Genomic DNA, 25,196 nt, shown 5'->3' with positions numbered 1-25,196 from the left:
TGAATTAGGGTTCTATTGGTCTTGTACATTGAGAATCTTAATAGAAATAAAAAGGAAAAATGTGCTAAAAACACTATAAAATGTTTATAATATGATGTGACATTGACTATCATTGATAAAATTCATCAATTTAACAAATGAATATTTAAATCACTTTTTTATGATTAGTAATATGGCAACTTGTAAGCTAATAATAAAATTTATTGTATTCTTAACATTACTAATAAAAAAAATGCACAACTTTTAAAAATATATATAATTTTATTAAAAAATTGGGCCTTTAACCATGAGATGTGGAGCCTTTTTCTCTAACATGATTTTTTTTTTTTTGGTTGGGCCTTGGGCCGGCTCTATATATATATATATATGCATAACCCTATGAGTGTTTTTTTCACCCTTAGATCTAATACAAATAATGGTCTAAAAAATGTGTAACTTTTGTAAAATTAAACTATATGTAACTTAAACCCATATCTCTCTCTATATACAAACAGATACCTCTTGTGCAAAAACATGAGGTTCTGCCAAATAGCACGTTGTATGACATTTTTTTTCACTTGAGCTTCCACCTCATCTAAATTTAGCATTTATATCAAACTATTTAAGTAATGACATATCCATTTATTTTGATGCATAAATAAAATTCAAATAATTTGTATACATTTATTATTTAAAATGCTTTGGGATAGATATGGATGAATCTAAAAAATCATAAAAAAATAAGAATTAAAAAAACTTTTCAATTTTATACATGCGACTAACTTTAATGCAGAATTACAAAAATCATATTTAATGAACGTTGAATAGTATGACTATTTGTCTCCACGTTTGTCTAATATAAATTTTCATTTCTTCCGACGTAAAAATCAAACTTCTGCGATCGTTTTGCACTTCCCGATCTAAAGAGACTAATCGTTTACTTCAACCGACAAGTTCAATCAAACAACACCTAGTACAAGTGTATAGCAAAGTAGCACAGCACAGCACAGAGTTACAGCGAAAGCGGCAAGTCAATTTTGAATAGCAATCCCAAAGCTTATTATAGTGCCCCATTCACATTCCTTTCTCTTCTTCTACATCACAAACCAATAAACCCTAGAAAAATCTCTCCTCTCTTTTCATTTCTAACAATGTCGTCTTCTTCTTCTTCTTCTTGGACCTGCAAAAAGTGCACTTTCATCAATCCCACTTCTCAAAATCAAAAACCCACTTGCGAAATCTGCTTAACTCCTTTTTCTTCATCTTCATCATCGTCATCACCACCTCCTTCTCCTTCAGCCCCTAAATGGTCATGCAAGGCTTGCACTTTCTTGAGCCCTTACAAGAGCGGAAGCTCTGAGGTCTGTGGCACGAGGGCCTCTGTGTCTTCCTTGTCCAGCTTTGAGGGTTTGAAAGAAATTGATGTTGATGATGAGGCTTTGGACTCTGGGGTGGGGTCAGTTTTCTTGACCCTGCAGCGTTGCAACCAGAGGAAGGCGCGGGACCAAGTTGTGGTTGATGAAGATTCTGCTGAATTTGGTGGGTTTAGAGGGATCAAAGCTTCCAATAAGGCCGAGGCTGTGCTGGGTGAGTTTTGATAATCTTTGGTTTTGTGGAAGTTTGGATTTTTTTTCTTTTTTTTGGGGGGGGGGGGGGGTTGTTTTGGCTTGTGGGTTTAATTGGGTTTGCTTTGTTCTGTGCTTTCATGGTACAAATGTGGATTTTTGAACTGGGTTTTGGCGTCCAATATGGCTGTGACTGTGTTGTGTGACTTTTGGTAATCTTTGGTTTTAAAGTTTGGATTTTTGTGCATTGGCTTGTGGGTTTTAATGAACTTGTGTTGTTTTATGCTCTAATGGAGTTAATGGTGTAAATATGGATTTTTGGCCCTGTTGTGGGTGATCAGGATTGTGTTAAATTAGATTGGAATCATCATGTATTGTTAAGATATATATCAAGAAATTTATATTTGCATTTGTTCTTTAAATCCTCGCATTCAAAAGCAACCTTGGGGTTTTTAGTTGCACATTATGAAAGACTAGTTAAATGTGTGGCAGAGGAAACTGGTCAAGGAACAGTACCTAGTTCATTGAAGATTTTAAGCTATAATGTTTGGTTTAGAGAAGACCTGGAAATGCATGAGAGGATGAAAGCCCTTGGTGACCTTATCCAACTGCATTCCCCAGAACTCATCTGTTTTCAGGCAATCTCTCTCTCTCTCTCTCTCTCTCTCTCTCTCTCTCTCTCTCTCTCTCATTTGTTTAGCTTTATATATAAGTACATCTTACTTATTGTCACTTTGCCCTGCAGGAGGTTACTCCTAATATGTATGGTATTTTCTGCCATTCCAGCTGGTGGAAGGTATATCATTGCTCAGTTTCAACTGAGATGGCGAACTCAAGATCTTACTTTTGCATGCTGGTAATATTTTGATCACCATTTAAAGCGTAAAAGTTCACATTTTTATGTTGATTTATCATACTTTTTGGCATGATAGATGGATCCGATATTTGGATCACCTCCTGGTAAGTCATTGTTGATTTAGCAAGTTGCATGATTCATTTTAATTGATGATAATGTGGTGTTAATATGTGATGTGTCAATTAAATGATATGCAGTTAAGCAAACTGCCCGTGAAATCCTTCGGCTGTAAACCCTTTACCAATTCTATAATGGGGAGAGAACTCTCTGTTGCTGAGGTTGAAGTCCAGAGGGGCAAGACTTTTGTTGTTGCTACTAGCCATCTTGAGAGTCCCTGCCCAGCACCCCCGAAATGGGATCAGATGTACAGCAAGGAACGTGTAGAGCAGGCAAAGGAGGCAATCAACTTTCTTAAAAAGAATCCAAACGTGGTTTTTGGTGGTGACATGAATTGGAATGACAAGTTAGATGGTCAGTTTCCTTTTCCTGATGGATGGGTCGATGCATGGCAAGAGTTAAGGCCAGGGGAAAATGGATGGACGTATGATACCAAGTCCAACCAGATGTCCGGTAACCGTACATTACAAAAACGGCTAGATTGATTTATTTGTAATCTGCACGATTTCAAGATCAGTGGAATTGACATGATTGGGATGGTTGCAATACCAGGTCTGTCATATAGCAAGGAGAAGAAAGTGAGGAAGGAGGTCAAGAAGCTGGAGCTTCCCGTCCTGCCTAGTGATCATTTATTCATTATGGCTTGCTTTTGACAATCTCAGTGATCATTTATTCATTATGGCTTGCTTTTGACAATCTCTAGCCTTTAATGTGTTTTTGGTTTTTGGAAATGGTGAAGCGTTGTTAACTAATGATGCTTTCTAGGCAGTGCCTCTGCGCATCCTTTTGCATGCAATTTTGTATAGTTACAGATAAAATTATGTAAATGAGGGGCATCTTGCTTTGCTTTTTGTATGCAAACCTTATGAGAAAATGATATACTTTCAGATGCACTGCTAATTACTGGAATGCTAATTGATTATTTTGTCATGTCATCACTAACTTCAAGTCATAGATTTTTCCAGAACCTTCTTGGATGTCCTCTCAAGAAGATTTTCCTTTCTAGTAATTTTGAAATGTGGCTGCTTAGCTGAGTGGGGTGGAACCTTGCAACGTTGCTGGGTTGGTCAGAAAGGTGATTTATGAGGTGAACTAGTGGCTTTATGATCACTGCCGCTAGGTCCGGCCTATCTTGGCATAATTGAGTATCTTGCATCTCGTAAGTTAACATCTTTGTTGGAGCTTTGTATTTGAGTTCTGTTTGACTGTCTGGAGCTAGCTGATTTCTTGTTGTAAGTTTACACATTAAACTGGCTGCAAATGGAAAAATAGAGGGAGAGGGGGCTTGGTATTTTCTGCAATTAGATAAAGCTGTAGAAAATATTCAAGGGGGAAATAAAAGGGGAGAAATTTTCATTTTATATCTTTTGGTTAGAAGAATAACAAAGCAGACATGACAATATGCTTGCCAAAACAATCAAAACATTGGCTTTTTTTTTAATTTTTTTATTATCAACCAGTGGTGAAATGATGCAAGAGCGTCTACATCATGAAGTTTTAATTGTAATCTAAATCAACAGCCTGCAGGAATTTCATGTATGCAGTATTTAGAAGGGCAGAAAATACAGCAACATTAGTGGATATTCTTCAGGGCAGCAGCTGAATTGAGTCGCGTTTTAGTGTCATGTTAGTGTTTTTATTGTAGTTTAGTTGATTGTAACAAGTAGTTGTAGTTTAGTTGATTGTAATAATTAGTGCACATGAATGTATTAGGTAATGTGTCTGTTAACTGTAACTAATTCAGTTACAGTAGGAACCACTTAGCAAAGCTTGGCCGCTTGTGTGGCTAGTAGTATAAGTATCTGTAATGCCATTTGTAAATCAGTTTTTGTTGATGAATAAGAATTTATCTTCGCCTTTAGTGCTAAATTTCAGAGATAAGTTCTTTGTGCAGAGGTTTGACCACCTATAAGCCACTCTAATCAACTCTCACATCTTTCTAGACCCCTAATCTAAACACATACCCCTTATCTACCTGCATCATGAAGCCATAGCAATAAGTTAACAAGTTTTGTCATAGGCCAGAGATGATGATGCAAGAACATAGGAAATATCCTTTGTTGTAGTTCTTATGTTTGTTTGCTAGGACAGCAAGGGGTTGGCTAATGTCAATGATATTTGCAGCAGGCTCTATACCCTGCTTTTATTCATTCAACCACTGAGATGTAGGAGCCTCTAGGCTAATATAGTCATAGAGGATTCAGCAGAGTGCATCTTCATGCCTGGCCGTTGTGAGAAAGGAAAAATGTTGATGCTGAACGGCCAATACAGTCCATGATTTTGATGTCTACAAACACTGTTACAAGATATCTGTCCTCAAGTTCATAATTTGGAACAACAGATATTTACGTCCATGTTATTAACATGGGCCTGCAAGACAGTATTAATGGCAAACACTAGTAGAAATTTCTAAGTTTGTAATGTTATATACTCAGGTGCAATACTTAGTAGACCATGAAACCGAACTATAGCTTAGGTCAGGTGCCTGTAGAAGTAGTGAATATATATTTTCCACACTCCGCGGTAACTTGATGCATGGAGTTGATGGATTATATATACTCTTGAATGAAAATTTTGAACAGTTGTTCCTCATATGGATGACACTGTACTCAGCCCCACTGAGTTAATGTTTTTATAGAGCAGAATAAGCTTTACAGCTCAGTGTTAATTTAACGCAATTCTGGGCTCTTTTAAGAGCAAAATACAATACTAATCATCAATATGTATATATAAGCAGAGATCTCATGTACACGAGCATAGGTTCTGCCAAATGGCATATTGAATGACATTTTTTTCACTTGGGAATCATCCTCATCTAAATTTAGTATTTATATCAAACTATTTAAGTAATGACATATCCATTTATTTCGATGCATTAATAAAATTCAAATAATTTGTATGTAGTATATAATTTGAAATGCTTTGGATGGATATGAATTTTCACCCTATTATCATGGTTTCAATTTTCACCCTATTATAATTAAGGTCTTAGAAAATCAAACTTTTCTTCAATAAAAATATTAATGGGCCTTAATTTTATCTCATATCAATTTTGAAACTAAAGAATGCTACTTTCATTGACATAAAAATTTTAGGTACTGACATAGTAGAGACAGAGACTTTAGTGGTATAAGAAATGTAGACAATGTGAATGTAATATTGTGACATTTGTTGGTTGCATGAATTAGAGGAATTTTTCTCCAATTTATCTAGTTTGAATTTTGTTTTACTAGAAAATTTTATAGATTAATTATAACAAACAATAATAGTATTCATAAAATTAATGGATCATAAATAATTTCTTACTAAATTTGTCAAAATAAACTACGTATCGCGTGAGATATCCACTAGTTATAACAAATTTAGGTCCCAAGAGAGAACAAAAAGCATACTTGAATCTTGATGCCAGTTACACTGGATAGGAAGTTAGAGTTTCATCACCTTCTGTGATATAATATGGAGATTAAGATTACCCACGTTAGATTCACTTGATTTGAGATCTAAAAAGGTTGTCATTTCCTCCACACTTGGTACCAAGTTAATAGTTAAAACCTTTTTTTTTTTTTCGCTGAATAATAGTTAATACCTTTTTGGTTTCAAAAGTATAAGCTTTACCAAAGTAAGACAGATGACATGTCTGAGACCGAGAGTAAAGAGAGTGGAGAAAGAGTTACAAAGATAATTAAAAAGAATGAGGTGAGCATGGATCGAACACGCAACTAAGCTATCCCCGCAGTTTGTTGACATGTGTTCAAATAAATATAATTTATTCAATATATTAGGATAAAACACCTACATTTCTCCGTATAAATTATGAATGGGCCTCTAATCTATGGCCTCGAAATCAGATCCAGTTGATAAGATTAGTCAATTGGGCCAAATCTCACTAAACCCAATTTTCTTGACCTCTTCTAAACTCATTCTTATGTTAAGATTTGATTTAGCCATTTAAAAAAAGAAAAAGAAAAAAGAGTACAATGTACTTTTTTACTCCTCAACCCTTAAAATTAGAAATCCAAGCTTATTACAAGTTCAAAAGCTAGCCTATGCAACATTCCAAGAATTAGCTTAGATAAGGAACTTATTAAATTAAAATTTTTGACACATGTTGAAATAACAGATTATTAATGGTAAGTAAAAAAGATGATATTAGTGGTGGACCCATAAAACCAATAAAAACTTATCTATATCTATACTACTATTTAAGGGGTTTCTCCTGTTTAGATTCTACATTTTTTTAGTTCAAAAATGCCCCTATACTCCTATGTTTAAGTAGAGATAAAGCTTGAAGATAACATAGTAAAAATACATATTTAATTCCAGCTTCTTTTTTTTTCAAACTAAGCATTACTATTCACTTTTTTTTTTGAATGCCTGGTTTCCCTTGACCCAAAAAAAAAAAAAAAAAAATTGTGAAGCAAGTTATGTGACCACATCAACAGATTCAAGTTTGTTTAGGTCTCTCTCTCAAATTATTTAAATATAAAACTAATTGGTTCATAATGGTTTCAGGATTGCAATAACACAGTCAAACAAGTTATGTAAAGACTCAGTTGAAATGGACTCTTCGATGAAGAAGCCTTTGGGAGTGAGTCACTGGAGGATAATTCCTACTGCGATAATGCCACCAAAGGTAGAGATTGAGGGATTATTCACAGTAATAGAATGGTGTTTTTGGGGTCAAAATAGTTCTTGGCTTTTTACTTTTGCTCTGAAATGAGTGTTTTTTTTTTTTTTCCAGTATTTGGTTTATATTTGGTTTCCTTACTTTGTTATCATTATTCTTTCCATATCATTATCTTATCTTATCTTATTTTTTCTTTTTCTTTTTTAATCTTTGCTTTACTTTTATTTGGTCAGTTTGATGAGTGTTTAATATTTTTTCTAATTAATGAGTTTTTTTTAAAGAGTGGGAATGATAAATATTTTTGTCTATTTTGTGGTCATTGGGTTTGACTAATTATTTTAGTGTATGTGTTCTAAGTGGTGCTCTCTTTTCCTCCTATTATTCTTTTCTGTTATTTTTCTTACATTTAAGTCTTACTCTATTTTTTTGTATTTTTTTTAGGGTAACATATCAACGATTTTGTTAAATTGCATAGCAAGCATATTGGATGAATTTATATTTGAGAAATAGTGAAACACCCTTGCTTAGATTATGGTCCCGATTCATGATATGTATACATTAATACTTTTTTTTTTATTGGACGAATCTAGAATTATACAATTCATAATAGTATTTTATCAATAAAGACTATTCCAAGTATGAATGCAGCCATGAAAATTCTTTGGAACGACAAGCAACCCTTGATATTCCTCCTTAATTTAAATATAGATTTTTTTATTAAAAAAAATTAGGTTTGAATTGACTCCTCCAATGCTTCTCTATCCTAGGGTTTACATAGGCACGGCATATGTTTTAAAAAAATTGAATAAAAAAAATTTTGAGTTTACAATGTGAGAGTCTTTAGCATTTGAAATTTTTGTTACGGCTATGGATGTGTAATAACTAGCTGCCTTTTAGGATTAATTTTTTTTTATAACTCTCATTTAAAAAAAAAATACATTTTTTTTCTTAAAATTAAAGCAATGGTAATGTTGATAGCCCTTCTTAGTTTTTTTTTTTTTGGACTTTTTTAAACATCCTAAATTTTAGTTATGGATGTGTACTAAGTGCCTATCTTTAGGATTAAATAACTACCATTTTAAAAAAATGGAATAACAAAAATTCTGAGTTTACAACGTGATAGTCTTTAGCATTTGAAATTTTTTTTATGGATGTGCAATAACGAGCTACCTTTTAAAACTAAGTGGCTGCCTTTTAGGATTAAAAAAATTTTGATAACTCTCATTTATAAAAAAAAATGATAATTGTGACACTCAATGACCAGTATATCTTTTTATGTCATTACAAAGTTCACAACACAAAAGGAATAATTTTCATTCATTAAAATTTTGGGCTTGGGTTCAAAAAAATAATAGATGCGCCAAAAAAAAATTACATCACTTCATATCAAACTTACAGAATGGGTGGACTTTTCAAACTGTATTCTTAGTGTTTTAAGAAAGTAATACTATTTAAATTTTCTTTTACTTCAACTGAGCCTTAATCCTATTTCCATATTTGTGAAAATTAATTCTCAAGGTGTGAAAGACAGTGAAAATTATATATACACTCAAAATCAGCTACCAATCAATTTTAATCCAACCAAAAAATTAAATAAATTGCTATACAAATTAAATCACACAAAAAATCATATGCACAACAAAAAAATACACAAATGTATACTAGCCTCTGAGCACGCGGTCACGTGCGTGCTCAGAGGTTTTTTTTTTTGGTAAGGGTTAATTTAGAGTATCCATTATAATTTCGATCACTACATTTTTCAATAACAAAAAAAAAAACTAGGGGTGTGATGAGTAGTATGTGTGGTAAAATAACTTTTCATCACACCTCTAGGTTTTTTTTTTATGATTGGAAAATGTAGTAATCCCAAATTATAATGGATACTCTAAATTAACCCTTATCCCAAAAAAAAAAAGCCTCTGAGCACGCGCAGAGGCTAGTTATTATTTAAGGGACTTCCTCTGTTTAGATTCCACATTTTTTAGTTCAAAAATGCCCCTACACCCCTATGTTTAAGTAGAGACAAAACTAAAGGACAATTTAGTAAAACTGCAACTCTAACTCCCACTAAAACATTGCCTAAAAAACAGGACCACTCTCCTGTTAAGTTTTAAATTACTTTATCTACTTTTAAATTAATTTTTCAAAATAAAAATTATATATATTAGTTTTTATTTATTTTTTTTATGTGATATGTGGCAGTTTTTTTTTTTTAAGGAAACCGTGGGTGGGTTTTTTTAAAGAATGTGGGGTAGTTTTATTTTTTTATAGAACTTGGGATAGGCATTTTTTAATAGAAAACCCTAGGGTAGTTTTTTTTAGAAGGTGGGATGTTTTTTTTTTAGGAGAAAGTGGGGATTGTGGACAATTTTTATTTTTTCACTTTTTTGTTATTAATTTTTGTTGATTTATAGTTTTAACCTTATTTTTTATTTTTTAGGAATAAGAATATGTTAATTAAATTAGAGGTATTTTTGTAAGTTGAAAACACAATAACTAACTTTTTGAATTCTCTTAATATATAGAAAAGATAAAATAAATAAAAAAAACACAGTTTTTTTTCTACAAAATAGGACCACTAACAAAAAAAAAAAAGCCTCATCGCACGCGCGAAGCGCGTGTGATGAGGCTCGTTATTATTTAAGGGGCTTCCCCTATTTGGATTTCTTATTTTTTAGTTCAAAAATGTCCCTACAGTCCTATGTTTAAGTAAAGACAAAACTAAAGGACATTCCGGTAAAAATGCAACTCTAACTTCTACTAAAACATTGTTTAAAAAATAAGACCACTCTCCTATTAATTTTTAAATTGATTTATCCATACTAATATTTAAGGAGCTTCCCCTGTTTGAACCGGATTTTTTTGTTCCAAAATACCCCTTACACCCCTAGGTTTAAGTATACACAAAACTAAAGGATAGTTTAGTAAAAATACATGTTTAACTTGCACTAAAATATTGCCTACAAAATAAAAACACTCTTCCACTAACCTACTTCTTCAAAGTAACTATACGTTTATTATTTTTTGCAAATAGAAAAATAAGTTAAACATTTCACGTTTATCCAAAAACAAATCTAAATATATATATATAAAACTAAAGGACAATTCGGATTTTTTTTTTTTTGGTTCTAAAATACCCTTACATTCCTATATTTAAGTAGAGACAAAATTAAATGATAATCTGGTAAAAATACAATCCTAATTTTCACTAAAACATTGCCTAAAAAATAGGGTCACTTTTTTATTATTTTCAAATTTATTTATCTACTTATAAATTAGATTCTCAAAATAAAAATTATATATAATAAAAAACATAGGATTTTTTTTTTGTTACTACTATCACTTAAAAAAAAAAAAAAAACCTCATCTCACGCGCAAAGCGCGTGGAACGAGGGGATGAGGCTAGTCACTTTAACTTTTGTGAAATTTATTGTATTTAAAGCATAGTTCCCTATTGATATGTATATATATTTTTTTTTTTAATTTTATTTTGATAAGACCTATTAATAGGTTCTTAATTAGTGTTGATTTGGTCCGTTAGTTTGACCAAAAAAAGCTGAATGATTAACAGAAAAAAACTCAATCTTTACATCTGATTCCACCAAAAACGCTGATTGATTACCCAAAAAAAACTTAACCTTAAACTGAACCTACCTAAAAACATTTCCAATCACAAAATAGAAAGAAGAAGTCGGATCAATAGCTAGCACATACTGAGTTGAGAATGGAGGAAGAAAGTCATGGTTCTAACTATGGTGAAACGGGAACAAGCTCAAGTGCAAGTACTTCCAGTGAAGACAGCATCCTTAATTCCTCCGACCATTCCACTCATGCTTCCAGACCTGCAGAGAGAATCACCATTTATGAAGAAAAAGAAGAAGAAAGTGAAGGTGAAGATAGTGACTGTTACGTTGTATGCTGTAAGCGCCGCAAACATGCTCCACCACCAATGACACAAGATCGAATCAGCGCCTTGCCAAACTCGATCCTCCTCAACATCCTCTCTTCCTTGCCCACCAAAGACGCTATCAAAACTGGTGTTTTATCCAAAAGATGGTCCTACGTTTGGACCTCAGTTCCTTCTCTCAGTTTCAGCGATGATTACGAAGACACAGACCATTTTGCCACTGCTGTAGACAACACCTTGCTCCTACACAAGGCTCCCAAGCTCACAAAGTTTTATCTTCGATTCAATTACAAGCCAGACCTGAAGCCTCGACTCGATCTTTGGGTTCGTTTAGCCACAAATGCCATGGTGGAACAGCTCAGTTTACGTTTAACATATGCCCATGTTTTTAATTTTGAGACCTACCTATTGCCTCAGCATCTTTACACCAATGAGTTTGTTTCTGAATTGGATTTTAGTTTTTGCAATATAAAGCCTATTGGGGTGGTACATTTGAGTTCACTCAAGCGCTTGTGTATTGGGTACACCGCGCTGTGTGGAGTTGATATTAGGAAAGTGGTGATGGGTAGTCCCAGACTTGAATACTTGGAATTGAATAATTGTTGTAGGCTTAATCGGTTGGATATAGTGTCGGAAAGTCTGAAAAAATTGGTGATAAACAACCATTTTATGCTTACTGTAGCTGGGAAAATTGATGATCCTGTGTTTGAATTGGAAATTGTGGCTCCAAAGATTGAGTCATTGGAAATTCTGGGAACTTTTTGTATGAAGAAGTGTCGGATAAAGGATGTGTCGTCGTTAGTTAAGGCTAAGCTTGATTTCAGCATGGCAGTGCTTAAGGTTGAAGAGGAAAGTGCTTGTAATGAGTATCAAGAAGCTGTGAGAGAACTTCTTGAGAGTCTGCATCATGTGAAGGAACTTTTTGTTGGCAAATGGTGTATCATGGTTTGTTTGTCTGTTTGTTTTTTTTTTTTTCTTGATAGCCTAATTTTTTGGTTCTTTGTGTTGTTTGTTGTATGCAATACTTCATGCTTTTATTGATTGCTATGTTGATTCCCATTTGCATAGACATGAATCTATCAATATTGCAGCTATGGAATAATGCACAGCATCTAGTGTTCTTTCGTTTGGCTAATCCCTGCATATAATAATGCACAGCATCTACTATTGATTGCTAATGTTGATTTCCATTTGCAGAGACATTATAATGTATCAAGATTTAAGCTTTTTATTGTTGGTATTTGTGCATTAAAACTTTTACTTATAATTTTCTTTTGCCACTCTCATTTTTTGGCTAATCCCTGCATATAGAATAATGAACAACATCTAGCCTCCATTTGATACAAATTATAAATGAAAATTATGTCACTATTCAGTTTATTTTTGTTATTATTCATGAACCTCACTGCACTTTTTGGTATTATTTATGGTCTCACTGTACTATTTCAACTAACTTTTACCTTTATCTACATTAATTTTCAACAATAAATTTTCAGTTTCAACAAAATAAGCGGTATCCAAACACTTGAGTTTTCAGCAATAAGTTTTCACTTTAGTATACACACTTGAACTTGATATTTGTCACTTTCAAGTTGATTTGTAGATTTAGGGAATGTATATTTTTAACTTAAATTGAAAGCCCACCTTAGTCTCACAAGTAACAACTTTTTAAGACTTCATAGGTACCAATAGTGCTTATACACAACTTTTTTTTTTAATAAAAAAAATAACCTCATCCAAACCTAGTCTTAGTGAGAAGTATTGTAATTTAATTTTACTTTAAAGAATTTATTTTAATTTTTATATGTATATATATTACGAGTAGTTTAAACATGGGTCTTAACTCACGACCTCACTCTCCATCTAACACATAAATAGGGAGGAGGTGATAGTTGAGTTAGAACTCATTGGCTAAAAAAAATGGAATTTTAATCATTTTGTAGTCAACCACTAATTAAAAACTTAATATTATTGGAAAAATCATATTATAAGAAGACCATATCCAACCAAGTTATATTATTACCAAATGGAAAAATCATTTTGTGAATTATAAGAGTATTGGTAAAAGATGTTACTATATTGTGAATTGGGTTTTTTTCTCTTGAGCATTTTGATATTAATCCTTGTTGTAGTTAAGGATTTATTTAATGACTTAATATTATTGGTCCAATTTCATGAACTATTGAGTTATAGACACCTGCTTTTAGCTGCATGATAAGCTGTGAGACACTTTTTTTGTGTGAAATAATGATTTGTCATGATAATATGCAACTTTAACAAGGTCTTTTTAGCGAGTTCCCTACGTAAGGATTAATAAATGCTCAATTATGAACTTTAATACATATTTTCTAAAAAAATAAAATACACTTTCTAATAATTTATTGGCTTAATCATACAATTTTATTGTGACTGTGTGTGCTTTTCTAGATAATATATGCACAGTTGGACTTTTATTTTTTGAAAAGTGTATAAAAATATTATTTAATGAAGCATTAAATGTACTTTAATCATAGGTGTTAGGACATTCATTAACATTTTTTTTTTCGGTTGTCAGCATGTGGGATATATTCAAATTTATGAAACTAGCCACGGTCTCATGCGATGTGCGAATAATGGTTTAAGCTATTATGTGAGAAACTTATATAGAATATCCAAAATATTTTAATGTATTAACATGAAGTAATGTTACGATAACATGAAAAGATTTTTGTTAAATTAATGATGTAATACAGAATGAAGGGGATGAAGAATTTAAACTATAGGGAAAAAGTTACATAAATTAGAAATTAGTTATTATGTGGTGTAATATCTTCTCAAAAAAAAGTAGTGTAATAAGTTTATTATTTGTTTAATCATTTATTTTTTTACTGAAATTTTTAATCATAATTTTTGTTTCTACATTGGCTTGGAGTTAGCATAAAAATTTTGTAATTTCATGTAAATGTTTAGTTGGCTTATGGAAATATCATCTAAAATTTATGATGTCATGTTTATGTTATTAAAGAATGATAGTGGTAAATTAAACACTCAATGAAAATAGTGATATCTTATTCATATAATTATATATATATATATATATAAAATTAGTGCATACTTATAGATAATTAATGTGTATTGACTTCATTAACACATTCAATGAACTAAAAGTTTTACATAAATGTAAACTTTGATGAGGTGAAAGCCTAAATGAGAGAGGCTCAACGAATATACCATTTGGCACAACCTCATGCTCTTCCACATGAGGTCTTTGCTTTTATATATATATATATTGATTGATGAGTGTTTTGTAAAGCATGTATTTCACCTAGGGCAAATGGGTGTGTTATTTGTCCTTAAAAATTCACTTTACCTTATTGAGTTTTGCTTCTTGTTTTGATGGACCTAGGTTCTATCTCTAATGTCAGTAAAGCATGTGCCTTCTCCACTGTTAAAGTGTAAATATGTAACGGTGAAAACAAGCATGAAGAAATGGGACCTCCCTGGCATTGCAAGTCTGCTTCAAAGTTTGCCTTATGTGGAGACATTGGTTATAGACATATCACACCATAACTTAGGATTTAAGGTATGTTTTTCTTAGACCAATTTCCTGAAGGTCATATCAAAAGGAACTTAATTTGATAAAGAATTACTCTTAGTCAGTATCTTTTTCTTTAGATCTATGTGTCTAACTATTGATAGTGTCAAAATGATTCCCTTAAGGAGCTTAGCCCCCTTCAATTTCTTGATGTAAAGAGTTAATTGTTGATTATGGACTTTCTTGAAGTGGTCCTTTTGTGGACCATTTATTCAAAACCTTCTTCTCATTTACAACAATTATAGCAATGGTAGATTTTTTTAAATCGATTTTTCTGAATAAGAGAGGTCATTCATTGCCAAAAGTTTGTCTGAATAAGAGAGGTCAAAATGATTCCCTTAAGGAGCTTAGCCCCCTTCAATTTCTTGATGTAAAGAGTTAATTGTTGATTATGGACTTTCTTGAAGTGGTCCTCAAAAGGACCATTTATTCAAAACCTTCTTCTCATTTACAACAATTATAGCAATGGTAGACTTTTTTAAATCGATTTTTCTGAATAAGAGAGATCATTCAATGCAAAAGTTATTATCCATAACTCCTGGCCTAGGCATGCAATAAGAAGTCATTTTCACTTTAATTTTATTTATTTATTTTTAAGTGTCAAAGGAAATTATGTGAGTTTATTATTATTTTTAGTTTACGTTATTTAGTTTGAGCTTCATAGTAAAAGTCCATGATCCACAATAAATAGGTATTAGTGTTTTAGTCATCTGTTTACATGGGTGTAATGCTTTCTATATAAGAAGAAGAATAAGTTTTTTGAATTTCAGAAGCTATGAAGCTTTGTTTGAAGTTTGTGTGATACGACATTCTTCAATTTTTCTTCTTGATGTGATGCCTAGAAGTTTTATCTTTAAATTTTCAGCAACTTGAAAGCTAGCAAACACATATTGATTTGTCACCCTTTATACCGTTACATTTCAAACTACAACCAGCACCCCCCCCCCCCCCCCCCCCCCCCCCAAAACATCAAATAGCCCCAACTACCTCGCAAAATTCTGTTCATGAGTTAGTGTTTCCCCTTTGTTGCATCTTCAAATTTTACTATTTCTTTTCCCTATTAGAAACACTATAATCATTACTATTTCTTAGTAATAAGTATTCCTAATTGAAGAATAGTTGTTTATCAAAAAAAAAAAAAATGAGGAATATTAAAACTTTCCACATGCACATAATCATTATAAAATTTAAAATATATAAAAAAAATTTTAACCTCTTCCCAAATTTAAATTACATTATTTTATAGGAAATATAATTATATAAGTAAGATATTTAATAAATATAGATTTTGACATTCAAACGTATGAATAAGTTTAGATGTTCCATTACAACATCTTTTTTTCCAACAATAAAGATTGTCATTTTTATCGTACCCTCCATTCAATGTACCAAACGTATCACAAATCCTTAAAACCCATGTTATTCAAAGCTGTCTCAAGAATTCCAAACCTGATTTGGCTTTGTTTCCTTGTTGTAGGTCAACTCTGTAACAACATGACCAAATATCATAATCTAAAATTGAACTTCAAAATGGGCTAATGCACTTTCATTCTGCAGATTCTAGAAAGACACTACCTCAGTTATTACAACTATGATGACGTGAGCCATTGGAAATCAAAGGAGATTTATTTCAAGTTTTTGTTGCTATGCCTCAAGACTGTCAAGATTTTTGGTTTCGGAGAAAACTTGGTCAACATAAAGGAAGTATTTATTTTAGTGGTACAATTTCTACTTAAGAATGCAAATGTGATGGAGAAGATGATTATCACTAAACCTCGGGTTATGCGAAATCAGAGGTGTATGCTACATGCATTTCTACAAGTGGCTCAAAAGTTGCTAAGCCTCCCCAGATCCTCTCCTCATGCGGTGATTATGTTCCCATATCAATAAAACCAATATAAGTTATTCCATTCTCTTCAACTACCAAATTCTCATAAATACACGGTAGTTATGAGAGTAGAGGTTTAAAGCACTAAAATCTTGCTATGAATTTGCTTCAGCTTCCATTATCATGTAGTTTTCTTAAAGTTATTAAGCTTGCCTTTAGATATATTCATGGTCAGTGGCAGTGGTTATGTTGCTTATCAAAATTTTGATTTGATTCTAATCACTTTGAAATTTTGAATCTTCAATGACATATGTAGTCATTCCCAATATCCTATAGCTCTTTTGTTTTGTTTTGTTTTTGTTTTTGTTTCTTTTTTAATTTATTTATTACCAACTGTTTATAAATTGATATGACAATGCATGAGAGTAAACACAAACCCAAATCCCTGGAGTTTTTAGTGTTGGAAGCATTCCTAGCCACAGGGGGAAATTCCTACCTTCAGACTTCTGTTATGGATGCTAATTTCCGAGATATATATAGAGATTGTGCTCCAAAATTGGAAGGACACTGTGCAGTCATGAAACATTGATGGCCATTCCTTCTTTGTTGTGGGGTAAGCGTATATCTCTAATCTCTCTTAGTACTTATATACTTGCACTGCAAGTTCCAATTTGTATTTTTCGACGTATGTTAACATGATGGCAATCTGTTAGAAAATCAGGATGGATTGGTGGGCAGTGGACACCTGCAAGTAGAGCAGTCTACAATTCGAGCAACACCGTTCCCGTTGCACTGCTGAGGTATAAGAAGAGCTTGTCCTTTTGAAAATCTAGCTATCCATGTTATATAATTGATGACATTGTGAATTTTCTAGATGCTGTTTCTAGTTTTGTTAATGTATTTGTCATGAATGCAGATGTATCCTAGGTGAACGGCACAAAAATAATATAAGAAGAGCTTGTCCTTTTAAAAAGGCTTTACTCTGCTTGCATCGGAGAACATGAATCATGAATGCCTTCTGCTAGGTGAACATTACAAATGATATATTAGTAGTACAACTCATCAATAATAAACCCAGCAATGGTATAATACATGTCTAGCATGACAATAATTTGTAAGAAACTACAAACTAGAAGATCCATAGAAGGGTGAGAAACATTGTAAGATCCAAAACTCAATTGGTACTTGATACCTAAGTTACTACTTAAACCAGATTGCAACCCTGTCTTATCCTGTTAATTAAACTCTTAATTTAAAGACAACCTGCAGCCTCAGAAGATATTGAAAAATAAAGTTACAGCATTATGTTCACAAATGTTGCAGCAATTTTCTTGTTTAACTACTTTCTTCTTCTTATTATTATTTTTGAAATATACACCCTAGAGAGAAGCAATGAGGCTCTAATACAAGTGCATACCACAAATTTCACTCAAAACTCAAAAGTTTTATGTTAACTAGTTATGGTGCATACACCATAAAATTTCTGTTCTATAATCAATTACCTTTGGCTCTTGGTTACATTGTTATTTATATAATTTACATCACAAGGGGTATAATAAAAATTACATTTTGTGTTCTACCTATCTTGAGAATTATATTGAACAACTTGGGGTCCATACCAAGAGACAATTAGACATAAACATTAATCATTAGCAATATTGTTTCAAACTCTCAATGTTAGTTTGGATTGTGCTGAAAACGTTTTTCAGCGCGTTCGCGTTTTAAACAATGGGTCTCATACACTGCTCACGAGACCCACAAGTACGGAATTTAACAAAATTTTCATTAAAACTAGGTCCCACAACACTATTCATACATTTAAAAATTATTTTACTACAGTATTTTCATTTTTCAGTAATAAGCGGTATCCAAACACACCCTCAATAAACTAATCTCATATGTAATAATTGAATGTAAGTTCATTACAAGAACTCACTAATCTAGAAATGGCCATGATCCCCAAAGATATTTTTCAAGGGAAAAAGCATGTGCAAGTGCATTTTCTAGGCTTCTAGCTAAAATTATAATTTCAACCTTACATTATTTGGGAAAAGAGCACCTGACATAATTAAGATATCTAGGGGCCGTTTCGTAACATTGTTTTAGTAATGTTGTTTGTATTTTTTAAAAATACGTGTAGATAAAAAAGTGTATGAAAATGCGTATAATATTGTTTAAAAATTGAAAACATATTGTTAAACTACTATACCAAACAGGGCTCTAATTTCTTGGGATAAGTACATAATTAGCCTTATAGAAGCCTGATTATTATTACAATAGGACTAGCTTAGAGCATTCGCATCCCAAAACTCTATCACATCTTATTTTACCATCTCAAAAAGCTACTTTATCAATTATACCATACAATTTTACAATATTCCTACCATCTTAACACGTTAAAATAATATTTCTACGTAATAAAATAATATATCCCAAAACTCAAATAAAATAAAAAACTCAAATCATGAAAGTGAAAGTGAATAAAATATTAGTATTTTTTTTTTTTTTACAATTGAGCTACAGTGCAATTTTAGAATTGCACTGTAGCATAATCGCAAATTGTTTTTTTTGCAATAGTTGGCTTTTACAAGTCCAGATGTGTGGGCGATTTTGGGCTTTTATGCTAAATTTTTCCTACCTATGGCATATGCCATTTCTAATGTGAATGCTCTTAGGGTCATAAATAGTACTTAAGAGGAACATCATTAGGACTAACTAAAGGTTAAGTGCACACTTTAGTTGTAACAAGAGTATTGTATCAATAAAAGTTGTCGATTCTCTTTTAGTAACCATTTCAATTTGTCAATTATAACAAGAGTGTTTTGTTTACATAATGACCAAAATCGTCGTACCAATCAAAATTTAGGAGAACAGATTGAAATAGGCGGTAGTAATATGAATAGATTGAAATTTAGATTTAAGTAAATGGAAGACAATTCGTTAACCAATCAGTATGAAAATTTTCAATCATAGTAATTGACAACATTAGTGAGTAAAGTCTAAAACATATCGAACAATTGGATGAATAAACACATACCCCAAATAATCTTCAACTCAAAACTTGAACAAGACCATGGCATTTCATGTTCTACCATCACAGCAAATCAAGTCCAAAAATGCATTCCAAAACAGTAAAAGTAGAAGAATATCGCATTTAATCTCAGCCACCACATGTAGGGACAGCTCCATAAGTGCACGTGAAAAGGTCAATACTGTAACTTAACAAATTCAGTTCCGATCTCTTACACCATCTATCAGTCTGATCCCAGTACACACCGAAGTTCCAAGCCAATCAAGAACCTCCAACATCAATTTAGACCCACTTTTGCCCCAAACCGACTTGGAATTCACGGTTCATGATTGGACTGGACCATCCACAGCATTATATTTCATGCACTTTTAAGACTGAAACCAAACCACACTGACAGCTCACAAGCGATCCATTTCATTTTGCTGTTTCACTTGCATACAAAACTGAGCTCTGCTCAGTCACTGAAAGCACCACAAAACCAAATTAGAAAAAAGCATTAGATTTTTAGACAGATTTAGAGAGAGCAAAACAAACCCATCAGCACCAGTTCCAGTTTCTTCACAGTGGTGCTTTTGAAGAGAGTATTTTTGGCTTTTGTAGATCTAGTTTTCCACTGAACTCATTATGGTGCACATTCTTTAAGTAGTTACTGAGTGAAGGACATAGAAAGAGAACAAGGAACAATGAGAGACTGCAGGGTCCTTTGTTTTTTCATTACTTTGGTTCTTGTTTTTGTTCATGGCGTTAATGGTGAAGACCCGTATAGGTTCTTCACATGGAAAGTCACTTACGGTGATATCTACCCTCTTGGTGTTAAGCAACAGGTACCCCCCATTGTGTTCATTTCTCTGTTTCTTTTGCTTCTGCAGCTCTGTTTCTTTGCTTAACTGGTGTTTGGAAAATGCTTTTCTTGCTAGTTGTTTTGCTAGTTTCTTTGTGATGTATCTTTGAGTTGCTTGAGTAAACGTGAGCAATTTTGCAGGGGATCTTGATAAATGGGCAATTCCCAGGGCCTCAAATCGACGCTGTTACAAATGAAAACTTGGTTATCAATGTGTTCAACTACCTAAGGGAGCCATTCCTCATTTCTTGGTAAAATGCCTTAATTTTCTGACAGGACTTGCTTTATGTTCTTTAGGTTTGGGAAAATGCAAGAAAGTGAAATAGAAAAACAAAAAATGTCGTTCATTATGGTACTATATCTAGTACTTTCAGCAACAATCCGTTAAACTTGGAAATGAGCTGAGTTTATCACCGTTCCCTGGTCAAAACAATCTGTGACTCCAATGCTATTTTCTGTTCTTTCTCATTCCCTCTATTTTAGCAGCATTTGAAACAGATAGATACACTTAATTAAGATCTATGGATCTATGGCTTCTAATTTTTTTTAAATTAGTACTAATGTTGAATTGTGTTTTTGTTAGTGTTTTTTTTAGTTCTTAAATACTGAAATATCAAGGAGTCATTAAGATAGGTGAATTTGGTGAACTTTTGGGGTTGCTTTTGAATAATAAAAGGAAGTGTTTTGTTCAAGAATCTTAAAAAAGCATCTTTGCTTTTATAGTCACTTCTGTCGGGCTGGGTCCCGTTAATTCACATATTGCAGGCATTCACTTGTAGAATCTGACTTGGTTTATAGTGTTTTTATGGTTGGATCTTATTTTTCTTACTAATACACCTCTTTAGCCTCATTATTAAAGTCCAAGATAATAAAAAATTCTGTTTGAGCAGCTGATAGCATGTTGTTAATTTCAATCCCACATGCTGGATCTGTGCATGCCCTTATCTACTTTACTAATAAATGAATAATTATATATATATATATATATATATATATATGTATATAGATGTTTATGTGGTAAAATGTGCAAATCAGAGTCAATTTATAAACCTTTTATGATTAGGTCAAATTCAGCTTTTGAATCTTGGCCTGTTTACCTAATGGGTTATTCTGGAGCATATGGGTCCATTATGATAGGGATATTTTACCATCAATTACCTCCATTATTCCTTGTAGCCAGCTAGCCCAGATCTGTTGTTTCTTATAAAAGTTGCACCTTTATCGAGGTTGTATTTGGCATTAAGCTACCATACCTAAATCAAGAAAAAAAGAATTCCTAGAGATCAGAATATTCACATTCAATATTTTTGGATGAATTTTTTTAGGGAATGCATATTTTTTGATAACTTAAAACGTGTTTAGTAGTTGGTCATATTTTTTTGTTTGTGTGTGTGTGTGTGTGTTTTTTTTTTTGCTCCTTCTGTGAACCTTCATTGTCTTACAGGGTGCAGAGATGTGGTAGTTTCCATGTTAAAAATAGTAAAGGGAATTTTAAGCCTGGAAAGAAACCAGGACACCCTTACCGTATGACTGATTGGCTTAGATCTATATTTTATTGAGTAGATAATTCTCCTCGATTAAGGTGGATTACTTCATTTTAGTAAACTAATTAGTATTTCAGCAAATAGGGCTTATGATTACTTCTTTTCAGCAGTTGATGGTGTGCACCTTTGGGATAGTTGATATCCTCCAACACTGCATTTAGTATTTAATTCCACAGCTACCAGACAGTGTACAATTTCCCCTTCTATAAGGTCTTGGAACAAATTCTGAACAAGTTATATTTAATTCGACTACTTTGTCATATGTTTTGTCCACAGGAATGGCATACAGCAGAGGCGGAACTCATGGCAGGACGGAGTGTATGGCACTAATTGTCCAATCCGACCAGGAAAAAACTTCACTTATTTTATCCAAGTGAAGGACCAGATTGGTAGCTATTTCTACTTCCCATCATTTGGATTCCAGAAAGCTGCTGGAGGGTTTGGTGGCATCAGAATCTGGAGCCGCCCAAAGATTCCTGTTCCATTCCCTTCTCCTGCTGGTGACTTCACCATATTGGCTGGGGACTGGTACAAGACAAATCAATATGTAAGCATCTCGACATTGACATCTGTATGCAGGGGAACCAGAACCTTGAAATTATTTCACTTTCTTGGCTTATATAGAACCTGTTCCTTATTACTTAATCTAGTCTCACTTTGGTTTTATAGATACTAAGACGACTCTTGGACAGTGGTCGCAATCTCCCCTTCCCTGATGGACTTCTCATCAATGGTCGCGGGTGGAATGGTTACACATTTACTGTTGATCAAGGTGTATATTAATGAACCTTTATGCTCTCTCACTGTAATTCTCTTAACCGTTGAACTTTTCATAACTAATGTGCTTGTGTTTATTGGAATTCACTATAAATATTAACCTTATGATTAGCAAAGTGATTAATTAGTCTCATAATCTTAGAAACTGCATGTACTGGGATCTCATTGTTTCAACAATTTGTTTGCAGGAAAGACTTATAGGCTCAGGATATCGAATGTGGGGCTTACAACATCAATTAACTTCAGAATTCAGGGCCACAAAATGAAGCTGATAGAGGTAGAAGGCTCTCACACGCTTCAGAACACTTACACTTCCCTTGATATCCATCTTGGACAGACTTATTCTGTCTTGGTCACAGCTGATCAGCCTGCCCAGGATTACTACATTGCAGTTTCTACACGCTTTACAGCTCGGGTACTGACAACAACAGCCATTCTTCACTACAGCAATTCACACAATGGAGTTTCTGGTCCCATCCCTGTTGGTCCTACCACTCAAATTGCTTCATCTCTCAGCCAAGCCAGATCTATACGGTAGTTATTTTCCACATAATTTCTTTAAGAAGCTTATCTCTCTGCTTGGCTTTTTCAATGTGCTTGTTAAGCTCACTTTCATGCCATATGGTGTTATGATTCTTTCCATTTTAATACTTGTTGCCTTCGAAAATTTCCTCCCGTACCTATTAAAACATAGATTCGATGTATACATATGTTCATTATAGCAATTAATTATTTGTGGAATCAACTTTCTTATAGTCATCCTCAATTCTTATTTAGCAGAACAATTTTATTGATTTTTATGTATCATGCTTTTCAATCAGGTGGAATCTGACAGCGAGTGGGCCAAGACCTAATCCCCAAGGTTCTTACCACTATGGAATGATCAAAACTAGCCGCACAATCATGCTTGCCAACTCTGCTCCTTATATTAATGGCAAGCAGAGATATGCAGTCAATAGTGTCTCATTTGTTCCAGCAGACACTCCACTAAAACTTGCTGACTACTTCAACATCCAAGGAGTTTTTAGTGTTGGAAGCATTCCTAGTAATCCCACTGGGGGAAATGGTGGCTACCTTCAGACTTCTGTTATGGGTGCTAATTTCCGAGATTATATAGAGATTGTGTTCCAAAATTGGGAGGACACCGTGCAGTCATGGCACATTGATGGCCATTCCTTCTTTGTTATGGGGTAAGCATATATTTGTAATCTCTCTTAGTACTTATATACTTGAATTGCAAGTTTCAATTTGTATTTCTCAAAGTATGTTAACATGTTGGCAATCTGTTGGATAATCAGGATGGATGGAGGGCAGTGGACACCTGCAAGTAGAGCAATCTACAATTTGAGAGACACTGTTGCCCGTTGCACTACTCAGGTATATACAAAGCTTGTCCTTTTGAAAATCTAGCAATTCATTATAATTGTTGGCATTGTGAAATTTCTAGATGCTGTTTCTAGTTTTGTTAATGGAATTTTGACATGAATGCAGGTGTATCCTAGATCATGGACTGCAATCTACATGGCTCTGGACAATGTGGGAATGTGGAACATAAGGTCTGAGAATTGGGCAAGGCAGTACTTGGGCCAGCAGTTCTATCTCCGGGTATACTCCCCTGCAAACTCTTGGAGAGACGAATATCCAATCCCAAAGAATGCAATTCTTTGTGGTCGAGCAAGAGGCCGCCGTACAAGACCTTTGAAGAAGTAGCTAGACATTAATTTTGTCACGAGAGGGTGACATGCGTGCACGATTCTGGGTGTGAGGACTAGGTGGTCCTCGCGGGAAATTAATGCAAGAGCTCAACTTGAGCTTTGAGTTGTTATTAACTACTTATTTCTATTTTTCATTTGTCCTGGATGGGTTATCAGTCCCAATGGCTCTTAGATGCAGTGTTTGTAGACTCCGATGTCCTTCTGAACATCATCGTTGTTTATAAGCTCATTAGCTTTGGAAATCTAGTTTCTGATGAGGATACATATTTGAGTGTGAGTGGTGAAGATTACATTAGATAAAAGTCACAAGATTCACCACAGATTATAAATTGTGAACATTGTTGAAAATGAATAATAAATATTAGTATATTACACTGTTAGGCTTAGAACCATATATCTAACATTTTGGGTCAGGCAGGGCAACTCTATACGGTTTGAGGCCTAAGGCGAAAGCTTTGAATGGACTTTTTATTGTTATTTTTATCTTTTAATATTTTGGTACCACTAAAATATTAATGTTTTATATTACAAACATGTTTATTTAAAATTAGTATTTTTACTTTTTTTTTTAAAATGACTAATGAAAATGAGAGTTCCTGATTAGACTCTTAAGCATGGGTTACTAACATTTTCAAATATGCAGTCGCAATTTAGGTTGTAGTTAGTCAATTGATCGGTTTCTTGGAATATATATAGTAATAAATCGTCAACGCATAGAGATAAGATGGGTTTACGAAGAGAAACCTGAAAGGGAAAAACTCTCTGAGGCTTAACTCATAAACAAAATCTACTATGACGATGGTTGTAGTACAAAATAGCTTACAAAAACCTCAAC

At 33.3% G+C, this 25,196-nt stretch overlaps 3 protein-coding genes across 3 annotated transcripts; all 3 read left to right on the top strand.

The window, feature by feature from the left end:
• Window positions 1-864: 864 nt before the first annotated feature.
• LOC142634196 (uncharacterized) lies at window positions 865-3,372 on the top strand. Its single transcript, XM_075808486.1, has 5 exons — window positions 865-1,566; window positions 2,037-2,182; window positions 2,290-2,400; window positions 2,598-2,970; window positions 3,070-3,372. Exons 1-5 carry the CDS (start codon window positions 1,131-1,133, stop codon window positions 3,168-3,170), a joined length of 1,167 nt encoding a protein of 388 aa, XP_075664601.1. The 5' UTR covers window positions 865-1,130; the 3' UTR covers window positions 3,171-3,372.
• Window positions 3,373-10,868: 7,496 nt separating this feature from the next.
• LOC142635657 (F-box protein At5g03100-like) lies at window positions 10,869-16,515 on the top strand. Its single transcript, XM_075809784.1, has 3 exons — window positions 10,869-11,996; window positions 14,437-14,613; window positions 16,183-16,515. The coding sequence occupies exons 1-3, from the start codon at window positions 10,869-10,871 to the stop codon at window positions 16,513-16,515; spliced, it is 1,638 nt and encodes a 545-aa protein (XP_075665899.1).
• Window positions 16,516-19,875: 3,360 nt separating this feature from the next.
• Window positions 19,876-24,741, top strand: LOC142636550 (L-ascorbate oxidase homolog). Its single transcript, XM_075810804.1, has 8 exons — window positions 19,876-20,308; window positions 20,467-20,576; window positions 22,146-22,416; window positions 22,539-22,641; window positions 22,835-23,180; window positions 23,468-23,836; window positions 23,945-24,023; window positions 24,138-24,741. Exons 1-8 carry the CDS (start codon window positions 20,168-20,170, stop codon window positions 24,354-24,356), a joined length of 1,638 nt encoding a protein of 545 aa, XP_075666919.1. The 5' UTR covers window positions 19,876-20,167; the 3' UTR covers window positions 24,357-24,741.
• Window positions 24,742-25,196: the final 455 nt, after the last annotated feature.

Source organism: Castanea sativa, chromosome 5 (assembly GCF_040712315.1).
Source record: "Castanea sativa cultivar Marrone di Chiusa Pesio chromosome 5, ASM4071231v1".
Lineage (NCBI taxonomy): Eukaryota > Viridiplantae > Streptophyta > Magnoliopsida > Fagales > Fagaceae > Castanea > Castanea sativa.
This window is presented reverse-complemented; position numbering and strand designations above follow the sequence as displayed.

Coding starts and splice junctions, on each gene's coding strand:
- LOC142634196 (XM_075808486.1), top strand. CDS start 1,131: ATGTCGTCTTCTTCTTCTTCTTCTTGGACCTGCAAAAAGTGCACTTTC. Junction 1,567..2,036: donor TAAGGCCGAGGCTGTGCTGG/GTGAGTTTTGAT, acceptor AATGTGTGGCAG/AGGAAACTGGTCAAGGAACA. Junction 2,183..2,289: donor CAGAACTCATCTGTTTTCAG/GCAATCTCTCTC, acceptor TTTGCCCTGCAG/GAGGTTACTCCTAATATGTA.
- LOC142635657 (XM_075809784.1), top strand. CDS start 10,869: ATGGAGGAAGAAAGTCATGGTTCTAACTATGGTGAAACGGGAACAAGC. Junction 11,997..14,436: donor TTGGCAAATGGTGTATCATG/GTTTGTTTGTCT, acceptor TGATGGACCTAG/GTTCTATCTCTAATGTCAGT. Junction 14,614..16,182: donor ACCATAACTTAGGATTTAAG/GTATGTTTTTCT, acceptor TTCATTCTGCAG/ATTCTAGAAAGACACTACCT.
- LOC142636550 (XM_075810804.1), top strand. CDS start 20,168: ATGAGAGACTGCAGGGTCCTTTGTTTTTTCATTACTTTGGTTCTTGTT. Junction 20,309..20,466: donor CTCTTGGTGTTAAGCAACAG/GTACCCCCCATT, acceptor GCAATTTTGCAG/GGGATCTTGATAAATGGGCA. Junction 20,577..22,145: donor GAGCCATTCCTCATTTCTTG/GTAAAATGCCTT, acceptor TTTTGTCCACAG/GAATGGCATACAGCAGAGGC.